The sequence below is a fragment of the Pholcus phalangioides genome, unplaced genomic scaffold (genome assembly GCF_987345545.1).
Source record: "Pholcus phalangioides strain wild (caught in Gottingen) unplaced genomic scaffold, Ppha-v1.0 ptg000032l_1, whole genome shotgun sequence".
NCBI lineage: Eukaryota > Metazoa > Arthropoda > Arachnida > Araneae > Pholcidae > Pholcus > Pholcus phalangioides.
In genome coordinates this window covers 7,361,616-7,376,035 of record NW_028301622.1, presented here as the reverse complement: position 1 = coordinate 7,376,035, position 14,420 = coordinate 7,361,616, and the positions used below count along the sequence as shown (strand labels likewise).

The following is a 14,420-nucleotide window of genomic DNA, read 5'->3' as shown; positions in this document are numbered from 1 at the left end:
CGTAAAACAAAAAAATGAATTATAATTTGGATGTTTGGTGTTTCCCGCCTCGAATGATTTAGTAAAATATCATGTTGAAATCCGTACAAGAGAAAAAAATTGAAAAACGTGATCAGAAATATATTTTTACTCATCAGGAATTCATAACGTTAGCGAAATCAGACCTTGATTTTTTTTTCTCATTTTTCGGATATTTATCCCGTGATTATGAATTTTGATGATTTTTCCAGTTCTGGATGTTACATAATCGCCAGAAAGAAATTTCGAATACGATTTTTTTTCGTGGCTTTTTTTTTTTAGACACTTTTGAAATTTCTGGTCTGACTTGATTGATGTGCAACTATATAGGTGTTAGTAGTAGTTCAGTTTTTCTCGATTCGAGCCCATGTTGCCATTCGTGGTCTTGGGATATTCTGCTGTGGCCACTGGTGAAATGCCCACGGAAGAGGGATGGGATCTATCAAAAGTGACTAAAGCGCAGAGACGGATTCGTGAATGAGTAAGTGAATCAGTGAAGATAAGTTCATTCTAATACTCACTAGATCGCTCCCTTTATTACTCACTCACTGGGTCGTTCGATCTCTCAGACACTCACTCACTAGGTCGTTCGATCTCTCTCTCACTCACTCACTAGGTCATTCACTAACTCACTATGCCTTTCGCTCACTCATTCACTAACTCACTATGCCTTACGCTCACTCATTCACTAACTCACTATGCCTTACGCTCACTCATTCACTAACTCACTATGCCTTTCGCTCACTCATTCACTAACTCACCAGGCGTGTCACTGACTAATATCACTCTATCACTCACTCGTCACGTCACTGCTCACTCATTCACTGGCTCAGTCACTACTCACTCACCAGGTCTCTCAGCTCTCACTCACTAACTACTCTGTCACTCGTCCGGTCACTGTTCACCAGGGCCACAACAGGGGGCAGCAGGCGGGTCTAGTGCCTCGGTTGCTAGACTGGGGGGGGGGGGAGGGCAGCCAATTTAACACTTTAACTGCTATTTTTACATTGCACGGGGATGCCGAAATACGTGCTTGCCCGGGTGACAAAGTGTCTAGTTGCGGCTCTGCCGCTCGCACACTTATTTGCGCAATTATTAACTCACTCACTCACTCGTGCCAAACGTTTGAAGGTGAATTTTCCTTGCGGAGAATTGTTTATCGATGAATTTTCCATTAATCGTAACTCGGAGGTCTTGAGATCAACCTTAGCTATAAAATTTTTGTTCATTCAAAAAAAAGTTAATTGAAAGTATCTCACTTCTGAATTGGGCGGGGGAGCGGGGCTAGAATATAGCAGGGGTACACGCAGGGCCGCAACTGGATGCTTGGTCACCCGGGGCAAACGAGCATTTTGACGCTCCCTTGTAATGTTGAAGGAGAGGTTTCAGAATGAAATTTGCGCCCTCTCGGGTCCAGTACCCGGGGCACGAGACCCGCCTGCTCCCCCCTGGGTCCAGAAAATATGGGCTAAATAACGCCACTGCTCGTAAGCTTCAGAATGAGACTCGTTTCCCAGCTACGTTAGTATGAACAACAGTCCACTATATACTTAATGGTCTCCAATATGATTGACGCCTGGTCAGCTTAAAAGCAGGTGCCAGTTTGGATCAGTGGTTCTCAATTTAAGCCCCCTATGAGTTCTTGTGATCCTGGGATATTCTATGAGGGCCACAGGAGAATATCAAATGGAAGGAGAAACATGAAAGGTTACTAAAGGGCAGTTACATCTCTCTTAAGGGCTCTCTCTCTTAATCACTCTTTTGGTTGTTGGTCTCTCTTTTCGTCTCTTACATGCTTGCGCACATGACCTTACGAGATGGTCCATGTCACCTGCACAATAAGTGGCTTCTCCGACTTATCACCCTAGATTCGCCCCATTCGAAGCTGAAGATGTATGCCTTCACTATTCGAAGCTGTAGATATCTGCCTCGGAACCATTCGCAGCTGAAGATGCCTGTCTTCACTCTATTTGAAGCTGAAAATGCCTGCCTCAGCTCCATTCCCAGCTGAAGATATCTGCACCCGCTTCATTCGCATTAGAATATTCTTGCATTCACTCACGCACGGACACGGGGGGGGGGGGGAATAGGAACCCAAGAGCCAAATAATATGGGAAGATTTGTGTCCCGTAATATACGGGACGATCCAACGAACTTTCACAATTCACCCCTCCCGACATCCGTTCTGGACCCACCCCTGCATCGCCCCTCCCCCCCCCCCCCCCTCCTCTCTGGGTCAGTGTCTTGACGTTCTACGCAAGTCGACTACATACTCGATAGTAGTCTCCAATATGATTGACGCCTGGTCATAGATAGCATAGTATTAAAATTCCTTGAGTGTATGTCTCGTCTCACGTCAACTGAATGAACTCCACGGACAGCTCATTCAGCATCAAGAGACACGGACACTGATGCTCATTCTTCCGAGAACCAGACAATCCGTCCAAAAAAGGAAAGTCAACTCCTCCTCAGGCGCCAATTTTACATAGTACCCACAACAATACCACGTGGTGGGACCCATAGTATTAGCACTATATAACTTTACATGCTGGAATAATCGAAACTCAGGGGCTGGATTCTCCCCTTGTCCTTAGCGAGGTTTTTCTCCTTAAGCCCTCTGTTTGTCCTTAATAAAGGAAAGGAGAAAAAATTCCGTATTCTCCGCTCGCTTTTCCTTAAATAAGGAAAGCTTTACTTCCTTACTCAAGGACAAAGATGGCGCTAGTGGAGGAGTGAGGAGACGCTCTCCTTAAGCTTGAGGACAACTACATTTCCCGTAATGGCGGCGGCGATGCGTGCTCTAGTAGAAGATATATTCACATTCAAACAATTGTTTTCGTGTTTTTTGATGCTATTAATGCTGGATATATGCATTTAAGATGATGCAAGGAATTTAGGTTAACGAAAAATACAGTAAGGCGGCTATGTGAGGAGTTGCAGCCGAGATGACAAGACATGCTGTTGAGCGGAAGGGTAAGTTAACGTGATGAAACCGAATTTTTTTTATTTTTCGTAATATTTTTAGTCATGACATATCACTCACTTTGCATGTTAATATACATTAAATTAGTCGAAATTTTTGGGAGAAAAATCCTACTGACTGACCTCGTCATAAAATATGTGCTGATCGCAAGATGATCTATGTGTGTGTGTGTAAGAGATATATTCGTAAATAAATTCCCTTCATAAATAGGAATAGCATGTATTATAGTAATATATTATGTTTGGCCTACCGATAATGCCGCATCTTATGTTTGTCTTATTAATGCTCATTTTCGGGCCATCTTAATGAGTGGAAACAGTTGAAGGCTCTCTAAACCCTATTATGAAAATGCCAATCGTATATTTTGGATGTAAAAGTTGACATGCAAACGTGATACACACACTCGCTATGTGCAAAAGCGCTTAAAAATTCCTGCATAAAAATGTAATGCATCCTAAAAAAAACTACATCCCTACCAGTCAGACCCCACTATATATTGTTAAAAATTTATTTTTTAATTCAATGCAAAATGAGTGCCAAATTCTATATTTAATTCGCATGCTTCCCTTAATTGCTGCAGGTTCTATATGTATCATGATTTTGAATTTTTTTAATGGTTGCATATATAACATAGCTTATTAAGCACTTTATTAATGTATTGCATGAGTAATTAATTTTTATGAGTGAAACTTCAGTTTTAGTGGTATTAATGTTAATATTTTGTACTACAGAGTATGGAGAGTCTGGTGTATTCTAAAGGAAATGACAGGCAGATCTTGTATGATTTCGGCACATTTCTTTAAAGGTAAGTCTAATTTTTCTACATTTTGTTTGAAATTTTTCTGTATCTAACCATTTATAATTTTGTAACATTGAACTTACATAGGAAATAGCATTATAAAGTTAAGTGTAATTTAGTTCTTGAAATAATGTGTATTTTATTTGAGAAGCATGCATTAAGGGGACTGACTACATGTGAGGTACTTTTTCAAAAACGTTATTTTGGATGAAATGCTTGTGTTTTTAATTTGAATGTGGAATAAAACTAAGACATGTTTTTTAACATATGTAAACATAAGAAAATGTTTTTTCATTAATATTTAATAAAAACATTAACATAATAAAAGAAAATGTATATTGCCTAGAGTAATTATACATCTAAAATTAGTATAATTTCAGTATTTATGCAAAACATTGTGAAATACTACTACTTATATCAACTTGTTCTTCACACAGTATGTTGCTATAATATTGTTCTGTTCAATGAACTAAAAGTTTTGAAATATAAAAAAATGAAAAAATTTTGAGATATGGTTGTTTACGTGAAAAAAAACTTTATTTAAAAAAACTCAATATTTTAAATTCAAAATCATGTAAATCAAAAAGTTTCAAAGATATTGCTTAGATCCTAGTTCATTGCATACTCATAGCTGTACAGAACCCCTGGAAAAAATTTATATCTTCTAAAGTTTTGTAGGCATTAGGTTTGCAGCAGACAAGAATGATGTAAATCAGTTTCTCAGAAAATGCATTAAAAAAAAGTTTCACATACACTCCTAACATTCAGAATTCTCAACATTTGTATGACAGAACTTCCTTTGCTTCAAATATCTCTAATTTTGACTTTCTGCTTTTTTTTCTTCTGGTCATTTTTTGCCAGTGTTGTATGATATCTCGAACATGTCACACTCGCATCGCCCAACCCAGAGTAAATAGACGCTAGTTCATCAACTAGGATTCCTAGATTTCAAGTACAGACAATATGCCTACATAGCCAGAATTAAAACGCAGAACTGCAATAGTCCCCAAAAGCATTGTTTACAGTTCGATAAAAGTGCCCTTAGAGGCAAAATTGTCCAAATCACACTGTTGTTCTGCAGCGTACCATGCAAGCACTTTGAAACAGGGATTGTGCACAAGGGCTCATGTATGTTGGCTTTATTACATTTATGCTGTCATTAGAGGCGCCAGCAGGAGATTTATCAGTAATTTTATGTCATTCACATGCAGCTTTCTGATGCTTACACCAACTGTCGGGTCCTCTTGGACATTGCCCACTTATGCTCTTTATGACTGGATCAACAATGAAAAAATACAGCTGTAACTGCATACTACTAATAAACCACACATGCACCTCGTCCATATTCCTTTGCGGATATTATGAAGAACTGGTACATGTTGGAATGTATGTGTAGTGAAAGCTGATGTGGAGTTTGTTTCGGTGTTTATGCTTAGTGCTGCTATCTGCCCCTAGTTTTTCTAACTATGATTGAAGTGTAATGATTAAGTAATTGTATCGTTGTAGGCCTGTTGCTCTCTGTGGCGAGACTTTTTTAATGGGGAGATTGGCTCACATTTGCACCTCAAAGTTAGGAGCCACAAGAAACCAACTTCAGCCAACCACCACTGTGGCAATGGTGGGGTTCGAACCCGGGTGCTCATGATACGAGTTCGTCACTATGACCACTCGACCACCATAGATGCTGTAATTGCATATTTTTTAAATTTCCCACATTGCTACGAATAGCAATACCATAGTAATTTTGTAGTTTATTGGTTAATTTACCTTTACCACTCAATCCTTTCGTGGTTTTCTTTAGTTAACTCAAACGTGCACCAACCATCTTCTGAACATGGCCAATGCATTCCAATTTAGGAATGTTAGTTTTGTGTTAAGGAAGGAAACTGTCGGGTTCGTTTTCAATGACTGATTGCCACAATCATAATCACTGTCACTTTTATATATATTACTTGGTTTAATCATAATTTTCAACAATAAACATAATATTCACACGTCCTCCTCGTTTACAGCAAGCCTTTGAAACTACTTCCTGAGTCCACAGGAGCCACTCTCTAACTACCCAAAACACATCAAGCTTATTTTCTCTTCACCGTTGAGGGCCTTTCTCCCCACCCATGCTTTCTAATCCCATCATGCTCCTTCCCGATAGGGGGAAACCTTACAGAAACTATTTATCCACTTTCCAACACATGCCAATCATGTTAAATTCCTTAGAGAAATATGTATATGTGGTGCAGTAGTATAAGTGGGACCTTGATAACTCAACTCTCTTATAGGATCGAGAAAATTGCCCACTTAAGCAGGTGTTGAGTTAGCAAGGTTTCCATTTTATCTCACCTTCAATGATTTTTAAAAACTGTTTATGTATGTCCCTGTTTATAATTATTGTGAATAGGCATCTTTAATTAGGCAGAGAAATCATATTTGGATTGTCTGAAGATATTTTATCTCTGAATGAGCAATGCAATTGTCTAAAATAAACAAAAACTTGCTCTTTCTCATTTAAAGTGAGTTTGGTCTAGCTTTCCCAAACATCTTCTGCTCAAAAAGTTTCAGAAATCATTCACCCTACCCAAAGATGTGAGAGAATCTTTGACACATAATCAATTGTTAAATGAACATTGAAAAAAAAGTTATTGAAACACACAAGTGAGCAATTTTGTAAAATTTTTCGAACTAATCAACAAATGAACAATTTCTAGAAAGTATGCAGAAGGAAAATATGAGAGGAATGTGTGTGAAGTGCATGTATGGTTGTTAGTAGTGTTCCATCACTATGGATACATTGAAATATTATTTGTAACTATTTAAAATGTTTTTAGGTTTTTGACTTTGCTGAAGTGAGGGAGTTATAAAAAGGAAGAAATTACATTTTTCTGTTAACGACGTAGAACTCAGTGCAGATGGATTTAATCCATGAATTTCTCGAGTAAGTTGAACCTTCATTTTTAACTCTGTCATTTTTATGACACACACACACAAAGCTTACAATATTCATTAATTTATCGATTTACCCACTTCCTCCATTTCAGGTGAAAATGCTGAATGAAATGACCTTTCAGTGCTGACTTGGAAGTTGATCATCTTGTATATTCATACGTAGCACGATCATATATGTGCATGTGAAATGCTTTTAATGATACTGTATACAAGTGTCTAATAAATTTATTCATGAGCAGTAAATAGGTGTTTTCTGTTTTGTGATTACAATTTTTAATTCAAAAAAAAATCTATGGATGTTGCTTTTTTGCAGTGAATTTGACGCAAGAATCAGTTGCATAGGAAATTCACGTGTATTTTTAACAACTGGATGGAATAACATATAAAGTTAATCTATCGAAATTATAATTACAATTTATTTTTTTATTAGATGCAGCTGAAAAAACAAAGTGAACAGTTCTAAATAACCTTATTCTAATAACTTGAGTGTAAATACATTATAACAGATGTAATTACATAGTTGATAACTTGCTTGTTATGTTACAGTACAAAGTGGGTATCCTACCTAAGAAATCTCTGGTGAATACATTTCCCTGAGTGAGAGATCACACTTCTCTTGAGAATATAGTTTTTCCAACTGACCCACTGATAGTGCAAGAGCTCTAATTGTATGTAGCATTTGTTTAGGAATATGAGACATAAATCCAAATGGCTTTAACATTGACACTAAATTCATAGACTTGGAAAATGTTCAACATCCCACCCCGATGATTGAACATAACTGCTGTGTCAACCTCTAAGTGGTTGTGCTATGCAGCATGCGTTACATTTTTTTAATGAATATAATTTGGGTGTCGTTGATTCCCTTGGGTTTTTACCTAAGAGGATATATACCTCCCTTATTAATTTCCTCTTACTTCCTCTAAGGTTTTTATACCATAGATAAAACTCAGCATTGAGTTTTTAAAAAAATCCAAGTAAAACTAACAATCTCTATAGTAAAAAAATTTCTATACAAAAAAAATTGAATCTAAAAATTTAGTCACTTTCGTGGATATTTAATTTTTTTGTTACGTAATCATTTAAGACCGGGAAATTTTTGAAAACGAATGTTTGCCAAGTATCTCACCCGCAAGGGTTAAAGGGATAAGCTGGTTAAAATTTAATGGAAATAAAAAAATTATACATTTATATAATTTTTAGGAAAAAACTAATATAAGATATATAATGAAAAAACTCTGAAACTACTTATTCAAATGAAACCTAAAAATTAATACGTATAAAAGCAAACGCCAATGTACAAAAATAAAAATTAGGGAGGGGAAGAATACGCGCGAAATTAATGTAAATAAAGCAATTGTTGCCACTAATGTAGAAGAAATATTGATTTTCGATACGTATAGTAGTAGTTGTAAAATTTTTGCTTTACGTTGATTGGTCAAACGATGAGCTGAGCCGAAGAACCGAACTGAACGAACCGAAAGACCCGTTTTTTCTCCGCAACCAGTCACGTGGTCCTAAGGATAATGGTTAAGGAGAAGGGGAGAATCCATCTCGGGGAATTCTCCTTGAAGCTCTCTGTTGAGCAGCTCCTTAAGTTAAGGACAAGTGCTGAGCGAGCGTTTTCTAAGGACAAGGGGAGAATCCAGCCCCAGTATGCTCAAGATCCATGCTGTCAATTGCAGTATTTATTTATTTTTTAACCTCAGGAAGGGGGGCGAATAAACCTCAATATAGGCCTACCTTTTTTTTTATAATGCTTTCCCTGTTGGAGCCACGAGGACATTGAATGGCAAGATAACTTGTTTGTTTTGGAGCATTTTCGTAGTTCTGGGAGCCCCCCTCTGAGAGTGGTTTTCAGGTTATAGTTCGGGTGGGGGGGCGGGGTAGGCTACATACAGAGCTGATAACCTTAGGTGTGCGTTCCCGCCCTACACTATCTGTACTAGGGATCGGTCTGTCTGGGTAATGTTGATTGAATTGTTTGGGAGAGAGACATCTGATCGTCTCTTGGTAGGCACCTCGTAATAGTGCGTGTGTGCGTGTATTATAACGGTAATTTGAATGGCAGATTTATGCTCTTGATGGTCCTTCCCTACGGATTATTGCTTTTATTGCTCTTGTTTAGATGTTTTTCTGCTTCCCCTAAAATATTTTATTCTTTCTTCGGAAGACTAGAGTTACATTCTGAAAATTCCCGTGTGTTTTTTTTGGGGGGTATCCTGGTATTAATTTGTTTGATGTCTCAGCCGTATATGGCCCCATTTTTTTTTTTTTTTTTCCTTTTTCATCCGAATGCACATGAGGTAATAGATATAGATAATCTTATTTGAAGTGACTGCAAAGGGAACCGCAGTCTGTGTCTGGTTTTTATGCAGGTCTGGTGTAATCCAGTGATTCTCAAACATATCACATTCGCTGTGCTGTTGGGAAATGAGATAAGAAAGTCTGGCATATTCCGCGGTGTGTACCATTGCCCGAAATCAAACTTTATCCCCCGGGGGGGGGGGTTGCACAGGGGCAGTTTTTATGGTTTTTGCCGCGTGCGGGCTTCACGAACTTTTTGCCGCCCTTCTCCCATTCTAGTCTTTCTTGCGACCACTCGTTCTTCAAATTTGCCGCTCTAGGCTGTAGCCCGTTTAGCACCCCTCACTCCTGTAAAATACGCTTCTGCCTCTAGGTCATTCGCTTGCGCACTTTCTTGGCCACTCAATTGGTCGATTAACTGACCTATCCCTATGCTCTCTGGGACACTCTTTTGATAATTCACTTGAAAACCCAAAATCACTTTTTTTTTTGGTCGCTTACCCTCTCGGTCACACTCTTGGCCAGTCGCATGTTTTCACACCGTAAATCACTCTTCTTCTCACTGACCTGGTTCTCGCTCTCCAGTAATGCAAAGACACTGGGTTCTCATCCACAAGCTCGCGGACCTCCTTCAATCTCTCCAAGGACCCTGCGGGTTAAGAACCCCTGCTGCATTAGATATTATTTTAAAATTTCGTGTGGGAGCAGCAAATGGCTCCTAAATGGAGAAGGTTGAAGTACAAGGGTCAGAAGCAGCTCTTGGACCATGCAACCGCTAAGGAAGGGTTCTAAATCAGAATTGAAAGGGCAAAAAAAGCTCTGTCGAACAAAAAAAGCGTGGTCGGGACAACAAAAATAGGTCCCGCATCTTTTCTCGATCCGCCCTTAGCAAAGGTTTATAAATTGTAATGTGTCTCACGGGTCTTTTGCACCAATACGATGAAGTTCACAAAGCCCCCGAGCCAATAAAATAACGGCCACGAGCCCCCTTCACAAAATGGTATTCAGTGCCAAGGTAAAAACTATGAGTTAAATATTCTCTCATTCAAGCTCAAGGACCCCGGGAAATCCCTGCAAGCGCCCGAAATGTTCATGGAACACCGACAGGGGCGTAGCCAAAAATTTCGTTCGGGGGGGGGGGACCAAAGTGATAGAACAATAGATTTGTCCATCTTTTTCCCTTTTCTCAGTCATTATCTCACATTTCGGGGAAGCCAGACCCCCGATTCCTCCCCCCCCCCATTGCTACGCCATTGACTATCGACCAAGAACCCCGCCTGTAGGCAGGGCCTGTTTCTTATTAGTTCGGGCCCTGGGCAGATGGGAATTTTTTTGGGGCCTCTCATATATAAGTCTTCTTTGAGGCAGAGGCGTACGCAAGGGAAGAGGGCATGTGGGCTGTCTAAAATACAAAAAGCGATCGATTTTGGGAGGCCCTGGGAACTTGCCTCGTTTGCCCGAATGAGTAATAGCCCTGACTGTAGGGGGATCCATCAGAACCCCCTTTCCCAGAGATGAATTGTAATTTCAATATCCTAAATGTACTAGAAATTCGCTCGTGAAGAATCCTGGCCAGGAGGCTTCCGTCTTATGGGGCCCCCGCGCCAGAGGATTCGAGGTATTGATATTTTCCCACTGAGACACCTATAATTTATTTTATATTTCCAAAACCTCCTGAATTCACACGACGGCTACTAACGATAACGATACATATTGTTGTTTGATGATCCCAAGTTGTTATTTTCTTACTGGGATTATTTTCAGGTGTCTAGGAGAAAATATTATGCTCTATCACTCCTTTCTTTACCTCCGTTCCGTATTATAACACTTCTTTTTGGGAGAAGTACGCACATGAACACCACGGGGTGTTGAAGAAGGTTGTACTCCACAGGTGTCCCCACGAAGAACCCCTTTTTATTTTTCCACGCTTTTGGTCCCTTGACCCTTATATATACCAAGACAACACACAGGTGCTAATGCCGTAGGGGGTATGTATGTTCCCGGGACATCACAGCTGGGGTGTCTTTTGTGAAAACATTGAAATCGAGAAACCTACGCACGTTTCTAGCCCCGTGGAATCGTCTCCGACAATGAAGTCGACTATTAGATGATGTGCGCTTTGGAAATGAAATACAGTATCTCCAAATTGAAAGGTTCAAAATCATTGTTGTTATTTTGATTAATTGAGTGGTTTTTCTCAGTTTTTCGTTTGTTTTATTTTGCAGTATTCCTGGCAGGAACGAGACATCGACCCCGCAGAAGAGGCACCTATGGGGCGACGACAATTTTCGAGTTTTCATTATGGAAAGTCCCGTGCAATTCGCTATGGTGAGTATCTGAGCAACTCGGCAACAATGCTTTTTTTTTAAAAATCAATTCGGCAGCAATAGTTTTTTAGGAAACAAACCGCCGCAACAACATTTTTTTAGACAACAAATCACCGCAAAAACACTTTTTGAGACAACAAACCCGGCAACAATACTTTTTTCAAGTAAAAAAACTAGCAGCAATACTTTTTTTAGATTACAGAAACCCGTAACAGTGGTTTTATAGACAACCAGTGCATCAACAATGATATTTCAAATGGCCAACTCCACAAAAATACCGTTTTTAGTCTTGGACAACAAATTCGACACACACACTGTGTTTTTAGACAACCAAGTCGACAACAATACTTTTCTAGACAACCCCAATAGCACTACAATAATATTTTTAAACAGAAAGCAAAACTTTTTTGAGACAGCCAGCTCCACAACAGTCATTTTTATACAATCGGCTCAACAAAAATACTTTTTACGCAACCAACTCCGCAATGATCAACAATGAACTCGATAATGATTCGTCTTAATCAGCAGTTCAGTAATGATTCTTTCTAATAATTAACTCTGTAATGAGTCTTTTGAAAATCAGCTAGTAATGATTCTTTCTAACATTCACTTCAGTATGCACGGTAATCAGGACGTGATTTCTGCTTGAGCAAGTGAGGCATTTGCCCAGGGCTCCATGATTTTGTGGCCCCCCTAAAATCCAAACAACATATATATTCACTGAGTTACCAATTTGCTCGGTAATGATTCTTTTTAACAACCATTTAGATAATGATTCTTTCCAGCAGTCAGTTTGGTCATTCTTTCTAACTATCAACTTGGTAATGATTCTTTCCAACAATCAACTTGGTAATGATTCTTTCCAACAATCAACTTGGTAATGATTCTTTCCAACAATCAACTTGGTAATGATTCTTTCCAACAATCACTTCGGTAAGGATTCTTTTCCGGTATTATATATTTTTTCTTCGGTAATGATCAGCTCAATCATTCAATCATTCGTTGTAACAATCAACTCGGCAATGATACGTTCTAACAAACAGTTCCATAATGATTCTTTCTAACAATCACTTTGGTAATGATTCTTTCTAACAATCACTTTGGTAATGATTCTTTCTAACAATCACTTTGGTAATGATTCTTTCTAACAATCACTTTGGTAATGATTCTTTCTAACAATCACTTCGGTAATGATTTTCTCTAACAATCAACTCTGTAATAATTCTTTCCAACAATCAGTTCTGTGATGATTCTCAGTATCAATCAGCTCGGCAATAATTATTCTTCCATGGTAAAAATGTTATTTTAGACAATGACAATCACAGCGCGTTCTTCTTTCGATATAGCTTTCTCGACAATCGTGAAACAGAAACAATGGCCATCAATTGATATTGCGTTTTAAACAATTGACATATCTGTTTTAGATGACATAAACATTTATTATTAATGTGATTGAGGTATTATTGTTGTTATCTTATTTTTAAATTTTCCAGGGTGTACAGAAACAAGAGAGGCACCTGTTTCTCTTCAACGATCTTTTACTGATAGCAAAGCCGAGGTAAAAATTAATGAAAATTTAATTATTAACAATGTGTTATATAAAAATGGTATAGTAAGTATTTATATCCGTATAAGCCTGTGTTTAATTATTAGTATTATTTTGTAGGTCCGGTGGTACTTATAAGCTGAAAGACAAGGTACGTCTATGCGAAATGTGGATTTCACATTGCGTCGGGGACGTATGTGAGTTGTTTGCTTCTCCCGCAACGTCATTCGTTGTTGGTTGGCCCACGACCAATGTCGTCGTGACGTTCAGGTATGTAATTAACTCCTATGCCTACAAAATTAGCCTAAATTATAAAACAATAGCAATTCTTTAATTAAATGGGCATATTGGACACGGAGCCTGTTTTGTAGGCATGGACGAACGGGACCCAATGCGCTGAGATGACACTGGGGGGGTCCCACGATTCTGTTGAGGCGATATATCAAGCTATATCAAGTTGGAGATGTTTGCTTTATGTTGCTGCTGCTGTTTGCTTTCATTTCCTTGTCAAGGTTTACCTATTAGAGAACCCTAGTTCGTTTATTGAAGGTTTCCTCAACGCATGGCCCGCGAGTCACGTGTGGGCCTCGAATCTTTTTGCAGTGGCCCGCCAATGAAAGGGCTTCCATAGTTACAGAATATTAGAAATGCTTTTTTAAGAACCTCTATTAAAAAGTATGTTCCAGAATCGGTGAAAGAAGTGATTTTCAAACATTTCAAAACTAATGAGAGAAATAATTTTAGTATTAATAAGAAATTATTTCAGAATTATTGAAAATTATAATTTCGAAATTAGTGGGTAATTTTGTGAAATGAAAATTCATAGTTGATGAAAAATATTTACAGAATTATTATTAAAAGAAACTAATAAGAATTAATGAAATTCATCTTTAAAGAAAAATTATTTCCGCATTAATAGAAATTAGTTTTTGATGTAAAGATAGTAATTTATAGAATTAATGAAAATAGAAATTTCAGAATTAATGGAAATGCATATTGAATGAAAAAATAATTTTGAAATTGATGAAAAAATTTTGAAATTAATGAAAAAACAATTTTGAAATTGATTAAAAAAATTTTGAAATTAATGAAAAAACAATTTTGAAATTGATGAAAAAATTTTGAAATTAATGAAAAAACAATTTTGAAATTAATGAAAAAAACAATTTTGAAATTAATGAAAAAACAATTTCAGAATCTGAATGAAAATTCGTATTCAATGAAATAATTTCAGAATTTTCAATGGAAATCGTATTCAATGAAAAAAGGTTTCAGAATTGATGAAAATTCATATTTGATGAAAAACAATTTCAGAATTTATGAAAAAGTTATTTCAAAATTAATAAAAGAGCAATCTCAAAATTAATGAAAAAGGAATCTCAAAATTAATGAAAAAGGAATCTCAAAATTAATGAAAAAGCAATCTTAAAATAAATGAAAATTCATATTCAATGAAAAAAATAATTTCAGAATTCTCAGAGGAAATCTATATTCCAG

General features: G+C 37.6%; 1 protein-coding gene and 1 long non-coding RNA gene across 4 annotated transcripts in view; both read left to right on the top strand.

Annotated features, from left to right (window-relative positions):
• Window positions 1–14,420, top strand: part of LOC149066853 (uncharacterized) — a 428,124-nt gene that overhangs the window by 382,827 nt on the left and 30,877 nt on the right. For all 3 annotated transcript variants that reach the window (XM_089253243.1, XM_089253244.1, XM_089253245.1), the window contains 3 exons: window positions 11,276–11,378; window positions 12,871–12,935; window positions 13,044–13,193. In XM_089253243.1, coding sequence (XP_089109369.1) covers window positions 11,276–11,378; window positions 12,871–12,935; window positions 13,044–13,193 — 318 coding nt within the window. The remainder of the gene's footprint in view (window positions 1–11,275; window positions 11,379–12,870; window positions 12,936–13,043; window positions 13,194–14,420) is intronic.
• LOC149066854 (uncharacterized) lies at window positions 2,589–6,986 on the top strand. Its single transcript, XR_016195432.1, has 4 exons — window positions 2,589–2,991; window positions 3,733–3,806; window positions 6,626–6,732; window positions 6,836–6,986. It is a non-coding gene; the product is annotated as an uncharacterized LOC149066854 (long non-coding RNA).